This window comes from Canis lupus, chromosome 1 (assembly GCF_048164855.1).
Source record: "Canis lupus baileyi chromosome 1, mCanLup2.hap1, whole genome shotgun sequence".
Taxonomy (NCBI): Eukaryota; Metazoa; Chordata; class Mammalia; order Carnivora; family Canidae; genus Canis; species Canis lupus.
The window spans coordinates 61,607,610-61,629,022 of record NC_132838.1 but is presented as its reverse complement, the minus strand read 5'-3'; the positions used below and the strand labels follow the sequence as shown (position 1 = coordinate 61,629,022).

General features: G+C 36.7%; 1 protein-coding gene and 1 long non-coding RNA gene across 6 annotated transcripts in view; one reads left to right on the top strand and one right to left on the bottom strand.

The window, feature by feature from the left end:
• Positions 1–21,413, bottom strand: part of LOC140636712 (uncharacterized) — a 118,081-nt gene that overhangs the window by 17,098 nt on the left and 79,570 nt on the right. Inside the window, exon 7 of the long non-coding RNA XR_012033919.1 lies at positions 19,131–19,307. This is a non-coding gene — a long non-coding RNA (uncharacterized lncRNA). The remainder of the gene's footprint in view (positions 1–19,130; positions 19,308–21,413) is intronic.
• TBC1D32 (TBC1 domain family member 32) overlaps positions 1–21,413 on the top strand; it is a 211,736-nt gene that overhangs the window by 146,296 nt on the left and 44,027 nt on the right. For all 5 annotated transcript variants that reach the window (XR_012033870.1, XM_072832067.1, XM_072832057.1 and 2 more), the window contains 2 exons: positions 8,465–8,590; positions 13,925–14,008. Coding sequence is in view for 4 of the 5 variants with exons in the window: in XM_072832067.1 (XP_072688168.1) it covers positions 8,465–8,590; positions 13,925–14,008 (210 nt within the window). In the remaining variant the exon portion in view is untranslated. The remainder of the gene's footprint in view (positions 1–8,464; positions 8,591–13,924; positions 14,009–21,413) is intronic.

The following is a 21,413-nucleotide window of genomic DNA, read 5'->3' as shown; positions in this document are numbered from 1 at the left end:
ATCCTTTACCTCTTTGGTTAGGTTTATTCCTAGGTATCTTATGCTTTTGGGTGCAATTGTAAATGGGATTGACTCCTTAATTTCTCTTTCTTCGGTCTCATTGTTAGTGTATAGAAATGCCACTGACTTCTGGGCATTGATTTTGTATCCTGCCACGCTACCAAATTGCTGTATGAGTTCTAGCAATCTTGGGGTGGAGACTTTTGGGTTTTCTATGTAGAGTATCATGTCATCGGCGAAGAGGGAGAGTTTGACTTCTTCTTTGCCAATTTGAATGCCTTTAATGTCTTTTTGTTGTCTGATTGCTGAGGCTAGGACTTCCAGTACTATGTTGAATAGCAGTGGTGAGAGTGGACATCCCTGTCTTGTTCCTGATCTTAGGGGAAAGGCTCCCAGTGCTTCCCCATTGAGAATGATATTTGCTGTGGGCTTTTCGTAGATGGCTTTTAAGATGTCGAGGAATGTTCCCTCTATCCCTATACTCTGAAGAGTTTTGATCAGGAATGGATGCTGTATTTTGTCAAATGCTTTCTCTGCATCCAATGAGAGGATCATATGGTTCTTGGTTTTTCTCTTGCTGATATGATGAATCACATTGATTGTTTTACGGGTGTTGAACCAGCCTTGTGTCCCAGGGATAAATCCTACTTGGTCATGGTGAATAATTTTCTTAATGTACTGTTGGATCCTATTGGCCAGTATCTTGTTGAGAATTTTTGCATCCATGTTCATCAGGGATATTGGTCTGTAATTCTCCTTTTTGGCGGGGTCTTTGTCTGGTTTTGGAATTAAGGTGATGCTGGCCTCATAGAACGAATTTGGAAGTACTCCATCTCTTTCTATCTTTCCAAACAGCTTTAGGAGAATAGGTATGGTTTCTTCTTTAAACGTTTGATAGAATTCCCCTGGGAAGCCATCTGGCCCTGGACTCTTGTGTCTTGGGAGGTTTTTGATGACTGCTTCAATTTCCTCCCTGGTTATTGGCCTGTTCAGGTTTTCTATTTCTTCCTGTTCCAGTTTTGGTAGTTTGTGGCTTTCCAGGAATGCGTCCATTTCTTCTAGATTGCCTAATTTATTGGCGTATAGCTGTTCATAATATGTTTTTAAAATCGTTTGTATTTCCTTGGTGATGGTAGTGACCTCTCCTTTCTCATTCATGATTTTATTAATTTGAGTCTTCTCTCTCTTCTTTTTAATAAGGCTGGCTAATGGTTTATCTATCTTATTAATTCTTTCAAAGAACCAACTCCTGGTTCTGTTGATCTGTTCCACAGTTCTTCTGGTCTCGATTTCGTTGAGTTCTGCTCGAATCTTTATTAACTCCCTTCTTCTCTTGGGTGTAGGATCTATTTGCTGTTTTTTCTCTAGCTCCTTTATGTGTAAGGTTAGCTTTTGTATTTGAGTTCTTTCCAGTTTTTGTATGGATGCTTGTATTGCGATGTATTTCCCCCTTAGGACTGCTTTTGCTGCATCCCAAAGATTTTGAACGGTTGTATCTTCATTCTCATTAGTTTCCATGAATCTTTTTAATTCTTCCTTAATTTCCTGGTTGACCCTTTTGTCTTTTAGCAGGATGGTCCTTAACCTCCACGTGTTTGAGGTCCTTCCAAACTTCTTGTTGTGATTTAGTTCTAATTTCAAGGCATTATGGTCTGAGAATATGCAGGGGACGATCCCAATCTTTTGGTATCGGTTCAGACCCGATTTGTGACCCAATATGTGGTCTATTCTGGAGAAAGTTCCATGTGCGCTTGAGAAGAATGTGTATTCAGTTGAGTTTGGATGTAAAGTTCTGTAGATATCTGTGAAATCCATCTGGTCCAGTATATCATTTAAAGCTCTCGTTTCGGGATCCCTGGGTGGCGCAGCGGTTTGGCGCCTGCCTTTGGCCCAGGGCGCGATCCTGGAGACCCGGGATCGAATCCCACATCGGGCTCCCGGTCATGGAGCCTGCTTCTCCCTCTGCCTGTGTCTCTGCCTCTCTCTCTCTCACTGTGTGCCTATCATAAATAAATAAAAAAAAAATTAAAAAAAAAAATAAAGCTCTCGTTTCTTTGGAGATGTTGTGCTTAGAAGACCTATCGAGTATAGAAAGAGCTAGATTGAAGTCACCAAGTATAAGTGTATTATTATCTAAGTATTTCTTCACTTTGGTTAATAATTGATTTATATATTTGGCAGCTCCCACATTCGGGGCATATATATTGAGGATTGTTAAGTCCTCTTGTTGAATAGATCCTTTAAGTATGATATAGTGTCCCTCTTCATCTCTCACTACAGTCTTTGGGGTAAATTTTAGTTTATCTGATATAAGGATGGCTACCCCTGCTTTCTTTTGAGGACCATTCGAATGGTAAATGGTTCTCCAACCTTTTATTTTCAGGCTGTAGGTGTCCTTCTGTCTAAAATGAGTCTCTTGTAGACAGCAAATAGATGGGTCCTGCTTTTTTATCCAGTCTGAAACCCTGCGCCTTTTGATGGGGTCATTAAGCCCATTCACATTCAGAGTTACTATTGAGAGATATGAGTTTAGTGTCATCATGATATCTATTCAGTCCTTGTTTTTGTGGACTGTTCCACTGAACTTCTTCTTAAAGGGGAATTTTAAGAGTCCCCCTTAAAATTTCTTGCAGAGCTGGTTTGGAGGTACATATTCTTTCAGTTGCTGCCTGTCTTGGAAGCTCTTTATCTCTCCTTCCATTTTGAATGAGAGCCTTGCTGGATAAAGTATTCTTGGTTGCATGTTCTTCTCATTTAGGACCCTGAATAGATCCTGCCAGCCCTTTCTGGCCTGCCAGGTCTCTGTGGAGAGGTCTGCTGTTACCCTAATATTCCTCCCCATAAAAGTCAGGGCTTTCTTGTCTCTTGCTGCTCTAAGGATCTTCTCTTTGTCTTTGGAATTTGCAAGCTTCACTATTAAATGTCGAGGTGTTGAACGGTTTTTATTGATTTTAGGTGGGGATCTCTCTATTTCCTGGATCTGAATGCCTGTTTCCCTTCCCAGATTAGGAAAGTTTTCAGCTAGAATTTGCTCAAATTCATATTCTGGCCCTCTGTCCCTTTCGGCGCCCTCGGGAACACCAATTAAACATAAGTTTTTCTTCCTCAGGCTGTCGTTTATTTCCCTTAATCTATCTTCATGGTCTTTTGATTGTCTCTTTTTTCCTCAGTTTCCCTCTTTGCTATCAACTTGTCTTCTATGTCACTCACTCGTTCTTCCACCTCGTTAACCCTCGTCGTTAGGACTTCTAGTTTGGATGCATCTCATTCAATTGATTTTTAATTTCTGCCTGATTAGCTCTAAATTCTGCAGTCATGAAGTCTCTTGAGTCCTTTATACTTTTTTCTAGAGCCACCAGTAGCTGTGTAATAGTGCTTCTGAATTGGCTTTCTGACATTGAATTGTAATCCAGATTTTGTAACTCTGTGGGAGAGAGGACTGTTTCTGTTCTTTCTTTTGAGGTGAGGTTTTCCTTCTAGTCATTTTGCTCAGTGCAGAGTGGCCAAAAGCAAGTTGTATTGGGAAAAGGAGAAAAAGAGAGGAGAGAAAGAAGGAAAGAAAAGAGAAAGAGAAAAAAAAGGAAGAAAAAAAAAGAAAAAGAGAAAGAAAAAGAAAGAAAGGAGAAAAAGGGGTGGGGGAGGGAAGGAAACAAATCAAAAATCAAAAAAAAAAAAAAAAAAAAAGAGAACCACGGGTGAGTATCTTCTGATTCTGTGTACTTTTAAGTCCCTTGGCTTCCCCTGGAAGTTGTCAGTCAGTCTAGCTGCTCTTCTGGGGAGGGGCCTGCTGTGCTGATTTTCAGGTGTTAGCAGTTGGGGGAGCCTCTGTGCCCCTGCCTGGTGCAGGGCTCAGTGGGGGTTGTTTACCCCATGAGGCCCCAGGAGCAACAGCCCTAGTGGCGGGGCCAGCTCTGGAGCCCTAGATTCAGCCCCCGCAGGAACTCCGGAGCTCTCCGTCTGCAGGGCCTGGAGGCTCCGGGGCGGGGCTGCTCATCTGCTCAGCTCGGGCAGGAGCATCCTTGCTGTCCTGGGCCCTCCCGGCCTCTGCCTGTCCCGGGGGAGGCGGGATCCTGGGCTGTGTCCCGGCGCCCTGTGCTCCGAAGCCTGCGCTGGTGGATTCGCGCTCCCGGGCCGCGCAACCCCGACCGCGGAGCTGCCGCCCGAGCCCCTCCGAGCTGCTCCTGGAACCGCGCAGCCCCCTCCGCACAGAGCCTCTTCCTCTGCCCGAGCCCCTCCGAGCTGCTCCCGGGGCCGCGCAGCCCCCTCCGCGGAGCCGCCGCCCGAGCCCCTCCGAGCTGCTCCGGTCCCGCCGGGTCCCCCGTGCGCGCTGCAGCCCTTAGGGAGCTCGGCGCACTCTCCTGGGCGTGCAGGTGTCTGTTACTGTCCCAGGGAACCCGAGGGCATCCTCGCCCTCCTGGGTCCTGCTCCAACTCCCTGCGAGCCCCTTTCCGCCCGGGAAGGTCGGTGCAGCTCCTGCTCCTCCGGGACGGGGCTCTCCTGTCCTGGGGACACTCGCCCCGGCCTCAGCCCGGCTGCTCGCGGGGCCGCTCCCCCTTGGAGGCCTTTGTTTCTTTATTTCTTTTTCCCCGTCTTCCTACCTTGATAGATGCGCGAACTCTTCTCACTGTAGCATTCCAGCTGGTCTCTCTTTAAATCTCAGGCCGAATTCATAGATTTTCAGGATAATTTGAAGGTTTTCTAGGTAATTTGGTCGGCTTCCGATTTTTTGATGTTAGGTTTTATCTTAATGACTTTAGGCTTCTCAAACACTTAGGCACACTCAAAACCTAGTAGTGCTTCCTTAGGTCAAATTGAAAAGTGGACATAAACTGACACCATTCAAATGCAAACTACAGGAACTGAAGTCATTCAAATGAAAACTACAGGATTCCTCACAAACTACTAATATCAAACTAGAATAGATATAAGACAGTTTATATCATAGATTATTAAAATATTACAATTTGTCTTAACATAGAACAGCTTTCCCGAGCTGCTGCATAATGATCCTAGAATTACTAATCAGAGGAAATAGTACAAGTTTATGTTTACATTGGCTCCGTGTCATAATTATTCTCCATGCTGGTATCCTCAAAAACATCTTTATGATACAGGCAATAATGACAGGTACATCTAAATCTTTTTTTTTTTTTTTTTTTCAATTTTCTTTTTTTATTGGGAAACCAATGTAACAAACCTGGACTTATTGAAAATGAAATCAGTAACTAAGACTCTGCAGGCCCCATCTCCAACCAGCACCAAGGCCTCTGCTTGGCCTGACCCCAGTTCCTCAAGCTCCCCAAAGGACAACTATGCTGAGAAGCTGAGGTCAACCTCAGAGCTACTTTCCCACACTGCAGCCCCCTCCACCCCAGCCTCCACTGACACACACTCACCCTACCCTGGATCAGCAGTCTGGGCCTAAGGAGGGTATAGTGGTTCCCAGGGTGGCAGGGAATCACAGGCACACCCCAACCTGTTCAAAATCCCAAGTTAGCAAAGGAAGACAGAAAAAGAGACTGGCTTGCCCACCCAAGTGATGGTGTCTATGTTAGCTGTTTCAGTACTAACAGATTTCTTGGACTCCATTTATCTACTCCTATCTACTACTCTGTTAGTCCCAAATTTGGAGGGGGGAATAGAGGAATCACTATTCCCCTCAAACATGAATATTACAGATATATATATTTTTCAGTTAACATTGTATCAAATCACTAAATATTTTTAACTATGAGGAATGCAAGTCGAAAGGCTTACTCTCTCATTGATTGGAGGAATGTAACCAGATGTATATAAAGGTTACCAAGTTGTCTGTAGGAGTCTTTGTAGTCACTCTGTCTTGGGCTCAGCCTAAATTCCAATTTCCAGGTAAACTGGACCCTTTAGCTCTTCCACCAACTGATAGACTTACATGTGTCTCACATCTGCTGCTTCAGTACTGTTTACAATTGTGGTGCCTTGTGTCCTTTTTCTCAGAATGAGATGAAAAAAAACAATAACAAAAGTGTGAAAGGATGGGAGGGCAAGAGGAGCGTGCAGGGCAGGAGGGAAGAGGAAAAGGATAATGTAGGAGTTTTAAATAGCAGGTAATTTATGAAAGAGCTACATGGGCATCTTCTACTTGAGGGAGGAGATAGTTATAAAGGACAGGTTACATAAAGATACAAAAGATGATATAGAGGAAGATACAGATGAAAAACTGCATTTGTCTTTGCAACCATGTGCCACTAGTGATTCTTATTAGGCTTTAAGTAATTTGTTCTTGGGAGAATAAGTAATGTAGATATTCTAAATGATAAACTATAAGAAAATTATTTTAATGCTGTTGAGTTAAGTCTTTACCTAATTCATATTAAGATACATTTAACGTTATAACTTTGTTATTAGTAACATAATTTTCAACAAAGTTATCAGCTTTGGTATTTCTTGAGTTTAGGTTAAAGGTTTTGAGAGTTTTTATAAAAAGAATCATTTTTTCCTTTGACTTAATAACTTTAATTTTTCTCTACTTATTGCTTCTGATTGAGGCTATTTATGAAATGTTACAGGATCATTTTGTTCTTAATATTCAAAGAGAAGAGAATAGTACTAAATATCTGAATTACATATTCTTTCAACAAAACCATTCTTGTTCATATATTTGTGTGAGTATGCATATGTTTAGTATATTTATTCATATATTCATGTGTTTGTATAAAATAATATGTAGCTTTGATATGCGAAGGCTTTTTGGTATCTACATGTCAAATAGGGGCCTATTTACATGAATTATTATTTATATATTTAAACATTGTTTTTAGATATAACCATGAAGGTCTGGGTAATATGTTGTTGCTTTTTTAAGGTTAAATAAGACCAATTTTTAAAAAAGATTTTATTAATTATCTCTTTAAACAGAGAGAGAGAGGCAGAGACATAGGCAGAGGGAGAAGCAGGCTCCCTGTGGGGAGCCCGATGTGGGACTTGATCCCAGGACTCCGGGATCATGCCCTGAGCCAAAGGCAGAGGCTCAACTGCTGAGCCACCCAGGTGTCCCTAAATAAAACCAATTTAGATCATAGGAATGATAAATGTGTCTTAATTGCACTACAATAATGTGTGTGTGTGTGTGTGTATATATATACATATATATACACACACACACACTCATATACACACATACATATATGTGTATATATATATATACATACTTATATATATAAGCATATGCTTTATGAGAACAAGTGACTTTGTCTTGATTGTTGTAGCCAAGTAGGAAAAACTCCATACATATTTATTGATTATTGAATATTGAATCTTTTTACAAAGATTGGATGGAAAATGAAAATAGTTTGGTATGATAGGTTAATTTTTTAAATCTCTAAGAGTAAGGACTTGCTTTATATTTTTATTCATTTCTTTTAGGAAGGTAGAAGTTGGTTGAAATTCTCCCCAGTAATAGATTGATCACTGTTATCTTCCTGGTGGTATTTATCAGCCCAAAAAGAGCTTTGGCAGATATATTTTGTAGTATAAGATGTCTAGACACATTTGGGCAGAGGCAGTCTGGCCTTTGACTCTGTTTTCAAAAGGTTCTTACTCCTTTTTGATCCCCAAACCTCTTTCAAGAAAAGTGTTAAAAGATAGGAGTTTATGTGACTGCCTATTCCCCCATGATCTTCTAGAAAATAAGAGAACATTATTGCTTTTTTTTCTCCCCCTTGAATCTTTATCTACATGTGTGAGAAGATAGTATATATGTTTGCTTGAATAAATATTTGTATATCCTTTTTTTAAGGACACTTACATCCTTTTAAAATATATTATTTATAGATGTTTTCTAATACAAAATCTCATGAGAATGATATTAGAATGGAGGATGGAAAAATCTCATGGGAATAAAATTAAAGTTAAAATGGAAAAATAAAATTAGGTGGAAGTTGGCTGTGTATTCATGAAACTGCTTAGAAAGAAGTTATAGTTTAACCCTACATACTCTTTCAGCACCAATCACATTTGGTATAATTTTTTGCAAGTGGAAATAAATGGCTAGAAATTCTCTGTGCTTATTTTTTTTTTTTTTGCTCTTAAAGAAATGAAGAACGTATCTGAATGTGCATGAGAAAAGAGTATAATGTACATGTCAATCTATGTAGTGAAATCTTCTATATATCACATCTATTATTTGATGTGTGTTGCTTCAAATACTCAGTAATGAATCATATTCATATAAGAAAAAGAACATTCAAGAATTATGGTTATGAATCATTCCATTTTGTGAGCTTTTAATAAATTCATTTTATAGGCTTTAAATAAGTATAATTGATGGTGTAAGATGTAATTACAGAAAAATGTCTGTTTTCTTCTGACAGCCATATAGTACTTCTGGAATATGTAACTATTTACATATTTAACAGCAATACTTATATTTTTGGTGTTTCTAGCATCTCCTTATAATGATATAACATGCTGTATTTCTTATTAGACAATGATCTTGGCAAGCTTTTATTACACTTCAAAATGTCTGATAAACAAACTGAGTGGATAGAAAACTGCCGAAGACAATTTTGCAAAATGATGAAGGCCAAACCTGATATAATTAGTGGAAGTGGTGAGTATATTGTTTAATTTTTGTGGTGTTTTTTGGTATGAAAATTATATTAATGATAGTTGTGTTTCCTAAAGATTAGTGTTGACATGTCTCGAATATATAATACTGGTTCCAGAAGTCCATTGACTTATGAGAAATTTACAATCCTGGAAAGCAAAAATTACAATCTGAAATGCAGGGAAGCTGGGAGCCAGAGCGAAGGTAGAGGAAAAGGCCCATCAGCCCTCAACCCCTAATAAGAATAAAATTGTAGGTAGCACATAAACTTCCAGAGAAATATTAAAATCTGAGAAACTACTAAACTCTCTTAAACTAAGAGGTGTTGGTAAACAAGGTTGGAAGACTGAGCTGCCTATTACCAGGTAATCATTTCCTCGGTTTCACCAACTTTCACCTGAATATATTGTACTGCTGTATTTCTTGAAACTTTGTTGACTTTTTTATTGACACATATCTGGAAACTCTGCTGCATCCAGCCAAGTAAACTTAGTCACTCTCAAGGCAGTTGGAAATTTTATTTTGAGGAAATAGCTACATTTCCTAAACTAGCAAATACATTGTTTTATATTCAAATATTTACATGTGCATTTATTTTCTAAAAATCATTTTATAATTAGCATTATTTTGAATAAAGGTCTGAGAAAAAGGTTTTATTTATTTATTTATTTATTTATTTATTTATTTATTTATTTATTTATAAAGATTTTATTTATTCATGAGAGACACACAAAGAGGCAGAGACACAGGCAGAGGGAGAAGCAGACTCCCTTTGGGGAGGCTGATGTGGGACTCGATTCCAGGACCCCGGGGTCACACCCTGAGCCAAAGGCAAACTCTCAACCACTGAGCCGCCCAGGGATCCTCGAGAAAAAGGTTTTAATGTAAACATAAGGTAGATTTTTGTTTTGAAAGATATAATTTAAAATTGTCCACTTTATTAGCCATGCTTTATGGTTTTCATATTTGTATGATTTGTTATAAAATTAAAAATTGGAAGGGATGCCTTGGAGGCTCAGCTGTTGAGCATCTGCCTTCAGCTCAGGGCATGATCCCGGTCCCAGGATCAAGTCCCACATCAGGCTCCCCTCAAGGAGCCTGCTTCTCCCTCTGCCTGTGTCTCTGCCTTTCTCTCTATGTCTCTCATGAATAAATAAATAAAATCTTTAAAAAATGGTAAATAAAAAATGTTTTTATTTTGCTGTTGGAAAAATTATGTTTTCAGAGACTTTTGATGTTTATCTATGGGCAATTCAGAGTTGAACTTGTTAAATTTTCTTTTTGCCTCATCTATCCTAGAATCATTGATTGAGAATGCCATCAGATGCAGGATAAAAAGATGAGGTCAATAAATGCCTACTCTACAGCAAAAGGAACCAGAAAGGGGTAGCCTATAGAGACACTGTTTTTTAGAAAGTGACCACTTTAATCTAGCCAAATACTACAGAAAATCCTGCAGGCAAGGCTTGGGCACAGCCTGGACTTCTTTCCTTACCTGCCAGTAATGGGGCACCCTTGCTAGGACTGTATCAGAGGAGATTTAGAGTGTTAAAGATTTTTACCATCACTCAGTGGTAACAGGGTCAAATCACCTCCTTCCCCTCCAGACATGTGTTTCACACATGCAACCAATTTAAAATTAGTATCAGCAAAAAAATAAATAAAACCCAAAAGGCAATTTTAGAAGTGAAAATACTATAACCAAAATAAAACACTGAATGAATTGGTTCAACAATAAAATGGACAGAGGTAAGAATTGGTGACTTGAAAATATCAACAGAGAGGAAATAGACTTTTGGAGAAAAAGAATTAACAGCCTCAGAAATCTGTGGGACCATAACAAAGGTCTAATATTTGTGTCATTGGAGACCTGGGAAGAGGTTAGAACTATAAATGTATTTGAAGAAATATAGCTAAAAAATTTCCAAATTTACCTAAATCTATGGATTCAAGAACCACAAACAGGGTAAACCCAAAGAAATCCACACCAAGATACAATATAGTCAAACCTCTAAAAACTAAAGACAAAAACCTCTAAAAACTAAAGACAAAAAAATCTTGAAAGCAAAGAAGGAGAAACAACATCTTACCTATAGGGGAGAATCCATACCACTGACTGTGGACTTCTCACCTGAAAAGATGGAGGACAGAGGGGGTAGCATGACATTCAAGCGGTGTAAGAAAGAATGGTTAACTTGAATTCCACATGCATTGAAAATAGTCTTCAGGAATAGACTATCTGGAAATTCTCAGAAGAAGAATTTGTCAACAGCAGACCTATGCTAAATGAAGGGATAAGGAAGTTCTCTGCTTCTGTACCATCCTAGCAGCTTCCTGAGAATCTATAATTATCCAAAATAATTTTTTCTTAAAAAAATATAGAGAAAAGAATGAATACAAACTACTTGAGAACATTGAGGAAAAACAGTTTTTCTGTGCTTACAATTTGTATGAAGAGTGGATATGGTTGGATGCAGTAAGACTGCAAAGTGCCTGAAACCCATGAGTTTAGTTTTACATGGGATAGAGAGATGGGAGCCATGATTTAATTCTTGAAGAAGCAGCTGTTCAAGGAACCAACATTTGGTGGTTACATGCAAGATGGATTCATTGGGGAAAAATTGGGTCTCTGGTGTAATTTATCTTATGATCTGATGATATGCTAGCAGTGATATAAGATTAAAAAATAATTAAAAAATAATAAATCCAGGAGAAGTTTTGCATGTTTGTAAACACTGAGCTGCCTTAGTTTGGGGACCAGCTTTTGTTGTGACAGCAGTGCCAAGGGAGAAAGCAGAGTCAATACCCAACTATCCCTGAACAATTTGTCCTCAGGTTTTCCTCATTAGGTAAATCCATGTCCCTTTGTAGTCTGTCTGTCTATCTATCTATCTATCTATCTATCTATCTATCTATCTATCATCTGTCTATCTGTTATAAATTTTGGTTTTATAGTCCGTGTCATATAAATTTTGGTTTTATAGTCCGTGTCATAGTCCAACTCCATGGATAAATATGTTTAAAGTAGGAGTCTTGGGCAGCCCTGGTGGCTCAGCGGTTTAGCGCTGCCTTCAGCCTAGGGCAGGATCCTGGAGACCTGGGATCGAGTCCTGCATCAGGCTTCCTGCGTGGAGCCTACTTCTCCCTCTGCCTGTGTCTCTGCCTCTCTCTTGCTGTGTATATCTCATGAATAAATAAATAAAATCTTAAAAAAAATGAAGTAGGAGGTTTATAATCTAAAATTAAAGATTATAAGATTTTCTAGAAATTCCAGATCTGTCATTTGAAATAAAAAGGTCCACTTAAGATGAAAAGAATATTTTATAGTTAACTTTCTGGACAGTAATATTCTAGAGTTAATTTATATTTAAAATTAAGTGTTTCATTATATGAAGTAATTTCTGTGAGTTATAGATCATGGAATTTTCAGTGAATTGACAACAAGTGAAGTGGTCGGTCATACAGATAAATAGCCACTCTCGTAATTAGTTAGATGTGTCAATGAGATTTCAGCCATGGGTTCAACTATCATATATAGATCAGTTTTTGATATTATTCCATAATTATAGCCTATTCCTCAAATTATTTAGAAGTGCATAGTGCTGTTCATAAGGGTTGCTGGGCAAAATGAATATATTAATTCAGAATGATTTTCTAAAATTCATCAAGATATTCTTAAAAGATTATAATCTCAATAGTCAATATTAAATAACTTATAAGCAAACACATGGAAGTTGAAAGCTCTCACCAAAGGTTATTTATGTATAGATTCATAGATAAATACTTTGAAAGATTTTTTTATGAGTGAGAGAATTTATCCTTAGGCCTGTGAAGATAGAACCATTAAACTACTGTAAATTTAAATAATTGACAATACTCGTGCCCTTTCTGATCCTTAACTACTATATTTTCATACTTTTTAATACTTATTTTAACTTGAAATCAGAATATGAATAGAATTCAATGATTAAAAATTTTGTTTTTATCATAAGCCATTAAAATACTGTGATATGTAGCTTGTCAGAGCTACAGTTGTTGGAAAGCACAGGTTATTCCTGTTTGATTTTATATTTTTCACATGTCGAACACTAATTACTTTATGACTTATGTGCTTAAAATGCACTTGGATATGATAAAGGGTCCATTTAGTTAATATAGGTCAGAGTCAATATCCTGAATGTAACACAGTTTTAGAAGGTGACTTAAGCTTACTTGCTATATTTATATAGAATATGCATATCATTTACTTTATACATGTATTTGTTTCCAGAAAAATAATTCTGGATTCTATATTAAGTATAATTCAACTGATTATATACATTTTGAGGTAGTAAATGCAAACATAGCGGGATTATCTATATGGCACTATCAATTAGTCCAGTCCAGGAAAGAGTCATTTGTCCCCTCTAAACTAGATAGAAAAAAGCTTACTTTTTTTTTTGATGCAGTTCTTTACTGTTTCACTGATAGAAAGGCATCTTTTCCAACTTATTTTAAATCAGTGAACTTTATTTTTTAGAGCAGTTTTAGATATACAGCAAAATAGAGGAGAAAGTACAGAGAGTTCCCATATACATCCTATGCCTTACACATGCACAACCTCCCCCACTATAAACACTTCACATCAGACTGATAAACTTGTTACTATCAGTGACCCTATAGTGACACATCATTATCATCCAAAGTCCATAGTTTACAGTAGGGTTCACTTTTGGTGTTTGCACATTCTATGAATTTTAACAAATGTATAATGGAGAAATTTATCTGCTATTTTGGGTCATACAGAAGAATGTTACTGCCCTAAAAATCTTGTGTTCTGCCCATGCATCTTTCCCTCTTCCCAACTGCTGGCAAGCTTACTTTTGATCCTTTTGTCTTGAACAGTTATAAAGTTGCAAAGTGTATAAAACAAAAAAATATGTCCTGATGTTGAAAGGGAAGGAAGTCTTGATTGTGGTCTTGGAGTTCAGATAATTTTTTTTCTGTATGTGTGAATAATGATGATAAGATATTATAGCCTAATTAGTGATGATTTTCTTTCTGTATCGAAATCATTTGGCGAATTCTGAAGTAATCCTTAGAGAATCTAAAGATAACAGATGATTCTTTTCCAGTTTTACATTGAATAGTTTCTCAGTGAAGCAATTAAAATTTAATTTACATCGGAAACATTGTTATGAATATTAAAGTGGTACGTGTTTTGAATTGGACCACCTTAAGAGTGTAACTGCGAAGAAGTTCAGATGAGTTTTATCTCCTAGTCTGTGACTTTTGAGATGCATTATCATGTATTATTCTTGACCTTTAATATCCTAATTATTCTCTTGTTTATTACAGCTTTACTAGAATTGCTTGAAAAATTTGTGCTTCATCTCTCTGAAAGCCCATCTGAGTGCTACTTCCCCTCAGTGGAATATACAGGTACATTTTAAGCATCTTGAATTTTGAAAAGTACTTAGTTATATAAAAAGTAGATAATATTTCATAGAGCTATCTAATTAGATTAAAAATATGCACAAGTTTTCTCATTTTAAAAATCAAATGATGCTCTATGTACAGTGTAGATATGTTTCAATCTCTTCTCTGCAAATGTCTGGATTTTCTTGTAACTTTCTAACTCCTTTTTGAACTCTTTTTTTTTCTTTCTTTCTACCCATCAAAAGTTGTTTTTCCTTAAGACATGTCTTTCTTCTGATTCTATCCACTATCCCCTAGTGATATCATTTGTTTGTACTGTTTTACCTACTTCATATATTGATAACTTCAAAATTCCCATCTTCTATTCAAAAATCTACTATAAGATTCATTGTAGTATACCTAGCTGCTTAATAGGTAAATATCACCTGTATGTACTACAGAAACCCTCAGACTCGAAATGTCAGCAGGGCCCTCACCTCATCATACCTTATTAATAAATACCCTTTTTCTATATTGTCTGTTTTGGTGGGCAGTACAATCAACAACTATTCATCTGAACTAGAAACCAAATAATTTAAGTTCGTATTTTCTTCTAAGTTACCAAACTATGTTAATTCTATGTTCTTAATAGATCTCAAATTTATTTACTTAATTCATCTCTTCTTTGTTCAGGCCACCATTGCTTCTTGCCTAGGGCATTATGATAGCCCCTTTTCCTGGTGTCCCTGATTAGAATCTGATTTCCTTTCAAAGGTATTCTTTTATGCTGCTCTCAGAATCTAACATTTGAAGTGCAAATCTGACCCACTCATTCCTCTACCTCTTAGAAGATCACCATTGACCATTAAGTAAAGTCTAGGCTTCTTACCATGACTCCCAAAATCTTACATTTTCCTTCCCTTTTCTTCCTCTCTGGCATTATGTCTTTCTCTCTATGCCTTATATTTGTTTTTCATGAACACTAAACTATTAGCACTTCCAAGTTCTCCCTTCCCCCATCCAAATACATTCATTTATTAAATGCATATTGTTCTCTATTATTTAATAGAATTTTTATAAGTATTTAGACACAGCAGTAAACAAAAGGGGAAAAAATCTTGCCTTCGGTGGGAAGATAGAATAAATAAATGCTTTACTATATCAAATAGTATGGTGGCTACTGAGAAATACATAGCAGGGAAGAGGGCTAGAGAGTGCTACCTGGGGGTGGGGTTACATTATTAAATCATGTTCAGACTAGCAAAGCTAGGAGCAAGTTATGTAGATATTTTCAGGGGAGGAGAATTCCTGCTAGTGACCAGGAAAGAGATAATTATGACTGAATAGGATTACAGGAGAAGCATTGTTGGTATTGAAGTCAGAGGGGGAAGGACAGTAGATGGTTTTTGGAAGTCCCTGCAGGGTCTTGAATGTAGAAACACGTGTTCAGATTTACATTTTTACAAGATTGCTGTGGCGGCTGTGTTGAGAAAAGACAGAAGGGAGGACAGAGGACTAACACACGGAAATGAAGTAGGAGACTGTTGAGAAGATCCAGATGAAAAATGATAATGGCTTGGATGAGATTGTCAGTGGGAGATAGTGAGAAGTATTTGGATTCTAGGTATATTTTGATGATAGAGCCAGCAGAAATGAGTGACTGACAGTGGAATGTGAGAGAAAGGAAGGAAGCAAAGAAGACTCTAGATTATTGACTCATGCCAATGGAAGGATGAGATTATCATACACCAAGATGGAGAAGAATGGAGGAGAAATAGGTTTGAGAGAGGAGGAGAAGAGCTTACTTTTATGTTATGTTTTAAATACTTGTTACATTTAAATAGATGTATTTTTTACACATTGGTTATTTGAATCTGGAATTTAGAGGAAAGATGTGGGCTGGAAATTTATATTGCCAAATCATAAGCTTAGTATATAAAGCCAGTATGTATCTCTGTCATGTCTTTCTCATACACTGACTTAATATCTAATTCTTCATGTGACAGTAACTCCTGGCGGGTAGTTTCCATGTCTTGTCTGTAATATCCTCTGCAACTAGAATGACCATGTTAAGACATACTTGACAAATAAAATAAAGAATGGCTAAAAAAATGAAGGAGGGCTGTGTCAGTCAGTTTGTCTTCATTTTAATAGACAGTAGATTAAACCCTTTAAGATTTCTGAGCAGAAGCTTTACTTGACTCATCTGTACTTTAGGAAGATTATTTTAGTGACTGTGTAAACAATGAACTAGAGTGCAGAACTGAAATATGCCAAAGGTGAATCGCCAGTGTGAGGGTCAGTAAAGAGATTGTGAAGAAAGCAGAGAAGTAGCAGAGACTCATGAAATAGATAATCAAGGGATATTGCTCTCCGTCCTTAGAAGGGTAACATGACTTCTCTGTTTGCTGAAGAAACCATCATTTAAATATTTACGCAAGTTAGACACTGTATGTCGTATTTCCTTAAAAAGAAGAATATATGCTTCCAGTCTGTCCCAGCCTATCCTCCTGGCCCTGTTATCCACCGCTGCTCAAAGATTTTCTGTGCATTCATGTCACTGAACCTTTGTTCCTACTGTTCCTTCTGGATGAGCTTTCCTCTCCCCATATGGTAATGCCCTACTTAACTGTAAAGTTGCAGCTAAAATGTTCCCTCCCTCTTACTCCTAAATAGATGCTGTTTCTGTGCTCACTATATTCACCTTAAACTACCATTTTGATAATTATTATATTGCATGTGGTTATTTAAATTATTCCATTATGTCTCAAGCTCCTTTTTATCTTTAATATAGTATTGGCTGTATCTTTATTAACTAAATATATATACATAACCTTAGCATCTGTATTCACACAAATACAGTTGTGTAACAATTCTAAATATATTGATATTTACAAATACACATATGAACATATGCCTCATTATTTACACAGTGACCTTTAATGCAAATTTGGCAAAGGGATAAAAGAGAACATAAGAAAATAAGAACAAAGAAATGAGAGGAAAATATAAAGTAGCATTAGATAGAGATTAAGGTGGGTGAAGGGAATTGATACTATTGAGCACCTCTTGTGAGCTAAATAGTATGCTGAAGTACTACTACATGTGTGTTATGTTATTGAACCCCGTAACTAGTCTTTGCAGTAGGCATAATCATCACATGTAAAATCAGAAAACTGAGGTACAGAAGGAAAGAAAATAGAAATTGTGAAGAGAATTTTGAAGAAAAGCATTTGTGAAGAAAATTATAACTTTATGAATAAACCTAAAAATGTATGTGAAAATATAAAGGGATTAATGGTCAAATCTATGAGTAAGAAAGGAAATAAGTAGTGGTAATTATGGAGATCTGCATGGCCAGAGTGGGTATCTCCCTAGGCTTCCCTATAATCTCCAATTTCTACATCTCTCCTTGGCACATTGTTCTATTGGATCATATTTTCTGTAGATAATTTAAAATTAACATTATGTTGTATTCATTGTCTAAATGCTCAATGAGACTAATTGCTCAGTGTGTGCAGATTCACTGCCCTCTGTTAAATTTCTAAATTATGATGAGAGAGATCTCAGATGTTGGCTCTTTTGAATGTATTACCTAGGAAGATGAACCCCAAATGTGAAATTAAATTCTTTAAAGGCTCCAACTGAACAGCTATCTTTTGGAGTTTTAGAGTACAACCAAATATAAGTTGGCTTCCTGTTTACTGAATGTATAATATTATGTTGTTATGATATAGTAAGCTTGTTACTAATACCATTTTCTTCCCATGGCTTTAGATATCCTCACCCTTCATCATTTATTTTTTTGGGGTGGCAGAACAATGGTTTTCCATTATAAAATTTCACTGTATTTACTTTAAATGAATAAAAACCATGTTTTGATATAAAAAAGAAAATGCTAAATATATATATTCAGTGTGTTTACATGTTTCTTGAAATGAGAAATTGATTGTCTTTTTAAAAATGACAGCTTGCTTAAACCCTAAGGTAGCTGAAATTAGAATAACACAATCATCCATCTGTTGTTAGTTCCCTCAGGATTCCAGTCTATTATATAATTTGCAGAAAAATCAAATCAGTTTAGCTGTTTATCCCCTTAAAGAAAGAGGAATGAACAAAGTTCTGCACATTTTCAGTTTGTAAATCTATACAGGTATCTTTCCAAATCCTAACCAAATTTAATTTTTTGTTGGTTCATTTCCCTGGAATGAGTTGGGGATTTTTTTTTTCCTTATGTATTTGCTTCTTTAAATGTTATATTAAGTATTCCTTTAAAGGTAGGAAATACTTTTAATGTTATGTCTTTACTCTTTATGTTGTTAATCAAAAGGCTGAAAAGAAATCAGAAAATTTTGCATTGTTTCATTTTTTGACTATTAAAATACTTTTAAACTTAATATATATTGTTAAAACACCTTTTATGCTTTTTATGCACATTCAGCAAATACGCTCTTTTCCACTTTACATTTATGGAGCATATTTGTGAGTATGTTGGATAATTGCAAGAAGAATAAAATATGGATAACACTATCCTCAAATAGGGGTAATAGTGCACACATCTAAAACGATGAATTAAATAAATTGGAACAATTAGTAGAAAAAATAAAGGAAATGGACATTTTCTAGCTGGCTACTTTATTTCAGGCACTGTGCCTTTAAGTATGGTATTTGATATGGGTTATTGTCAAATGAAGGTTTTTGTTTTAAGTGCTATATGTCTTCATTGCAAAGAGTGATGTTTGACTAGTGCCATCATGAAAGATAAGAGGAAGAAGTGATAATGGAGCAGGAGTGGCACTAGTACGGCAAAAAAAAAAACCCTCAAAAACACAAAAAAAGAAGAAAATGTAGAAGGGGAGTTTTGCAGGAAAGGGTTAAATAGCATAAAAACATGGAAAGAAATCCTTTTTTCCCCAAACAATGCTCACTATCCAATTAGGAGACTGATACCCTTAAAATAACTTGGCCGCAAGAAATTGAGTTTTATGTCCATATGAATTGAATAAAATGGATAGTTATAACCCTGTGTTAAAAGGGAAGCAACAGAATCTGCAGACTGGCTCTGTGAAAGGAAGGAGGTAGGTGAGAGTGTGCTGACCTGTTGACTTCATTGCGGGGTCAGATTCTTTGGCTTTATAACACTTACCGCCAGGGCTTCAGAAGAATCCGTAAACAGCCAAGCAGTAACTGCTTCTCTAACCATGGAAATGTATTCCAGTGGAGAAATTCTTTACTCTTCCGAAAATTAATTTCTTTCCACACCATTAGCCAAGTGCCAGGCGGAATAGATTTCATTTCTTCTACTGTGCTTCTACTTTGCTAGCTTTGCAAACCAAAAATAGAATTCATTACCAGAGTGAGCAATTTCAGTCAATATTAAGTCAATTTTTCCAACTCATTTTGTTCTGAGACCATTATATTTACAATTAAATAGGTTGGTTATTTCAAATAGTTAATGCTTTGATTAAATTAGACATTAAGTAGGGTAAGTATGATGCTACAGGTGTCACTGTTTGGTTGACTTTTTATCAGCAACTTGTTATGCTTTTCATAATGACTCCAGGGAGTAGGAGTTATATCATCCCCATTTTTTGCTTTATTTCAGTGTACAGAAAATATTTTTAAGTCCACATCTATTTCATCTCCAAATTGCTCCATTTGATATGAAGAACAATTTCTTGTTTATTCATTTACTCATTATCTACTCACTCAGTGTTTGTTAAGCTCCTATTATGTATCTCACACATCAAGGTGTACGTGTCAATTAGTCACTTATTACCAGTGATACATCAGAGTCCCCTGAAGACATCCATTTTTATCATTGAATTTATTTATTTTATCCCATCAATTTTGTCTTATTTATGAAGATTTTAGTTTCTGCTTCATAAGTTGTATTTAGTCCTGGTTGTACATAACAAAAGATTATTTCACTGAACTTTTGTAGTCCAAGATCTGTTTCTGTTTGTCAAGTTGTTATATAGCAAGCACAAATTTGAAATTAAAATGCCTCTTCTTAAAATATCTAGTAAATAGAAAACTATTTTCTGATTTCTTCATTCTTGCTTATTTTTTCTTTTTAAAAAAATTTTATTTAAATTCACTTTGCCAAATGTAGTATAACACCCAGTGCTCATCTCATCGTGTGCCCTCCTTAACACCCATCATCTGGCCTGATACCCCCACCTGCCTCCCCTTCTGCACGCCTTTGTTTCTTTTCCAGAGTTAGGAGTCTCTCATGGTTTGTCTTCCTCTCTAATTTCTTCACAGTCAGTTTCTCCCCCTTCCCTTTTGGTCCTTTCACTATTTCTTATATTCCACATATAGGGAAACCATATAGTAATTGTCTTTCTCTGGTTGACTTATTTCACACAGCATAATACCTTCCAGTTCCATCCATGTCACTGTAAATGTAAGTATTCATCCTTTTTTGATAGCTGAGCAATATTCCTGTGTGTGTGTGTGTGTGTGTGTGTGATGTTTTCTTTATCCATTCATCTGTTGAAAGACCTCTCAACTCCTTCTGTAGTTTGGCTGTTGTGTACATTGCAGCTAGGAACATTGGGGTGCAGGTGTCCTGTCATTTCACTATATCTGTATTTTGGGGAAAAAACCCAGTAGTGCAATTGCTGGATCATAGGGTAGCTCTATTTTTAACTTCTTGAGGAACCTCCATGCTGTTTTCCAGAGTGGCTGTACCAGTTTGCATTCCCACCCACAGTGCAAGAAGGTTCCCCTTTGTCCACATCCTCTCCAACATTTGTTGTTTCCTATCTTGTTAATTTTAGCCATTCTCACTGGTGTAAAGTGGTATCTCATTGTGGTTTTGATTTGTATTTCCTTGATGGCAAGTGATGAGGAGCACTTTTTCATGTGCTTGTTGGCCATGTGAAGGTCTTCTTTTGATAAATGTCTGTTCATGTCTTCTGCCCATTTCTTGACTGGATTATTTGTTTCTTGGGGGTTGAGTTTGATAAGTTTTTTATGGATATTGGATACTAGCCCTTTATCTGATACATCATTTGCAAATATCTTCTCCCATTCTGTAGGTTGCCTTTTAGTTTTGTTGACATTTTCCTTTGCTGTGCAGAAGCTTTTTATCCTGATTAATTCCCAATAGTTCATTTTTGCTTTTGTTTCCCTTGCCTTCATAGATGTATCTTGTAAAAAGTTGCTGTGGCCAAGTTCAAAAAGGTTGCTGCCTGTGTTCTCTAGGATTTTGACAGATTCTTGTCTCATATTTAGATCTTTCAACCATTTTGAATTTATCTTTGTATATGGTGTAAGAGAACAGTTTAGTTTCATTTTTCTGTGTGTCCAATTTTCCCAACACCATTTATTGAAGAGACTGTCTTTTTTCCATTGGATATTCTTTCCTGCTTTGTCGAAATGAATTGACCATAGAGTTGAGGGTTCATTTCTGGGTTCTCTA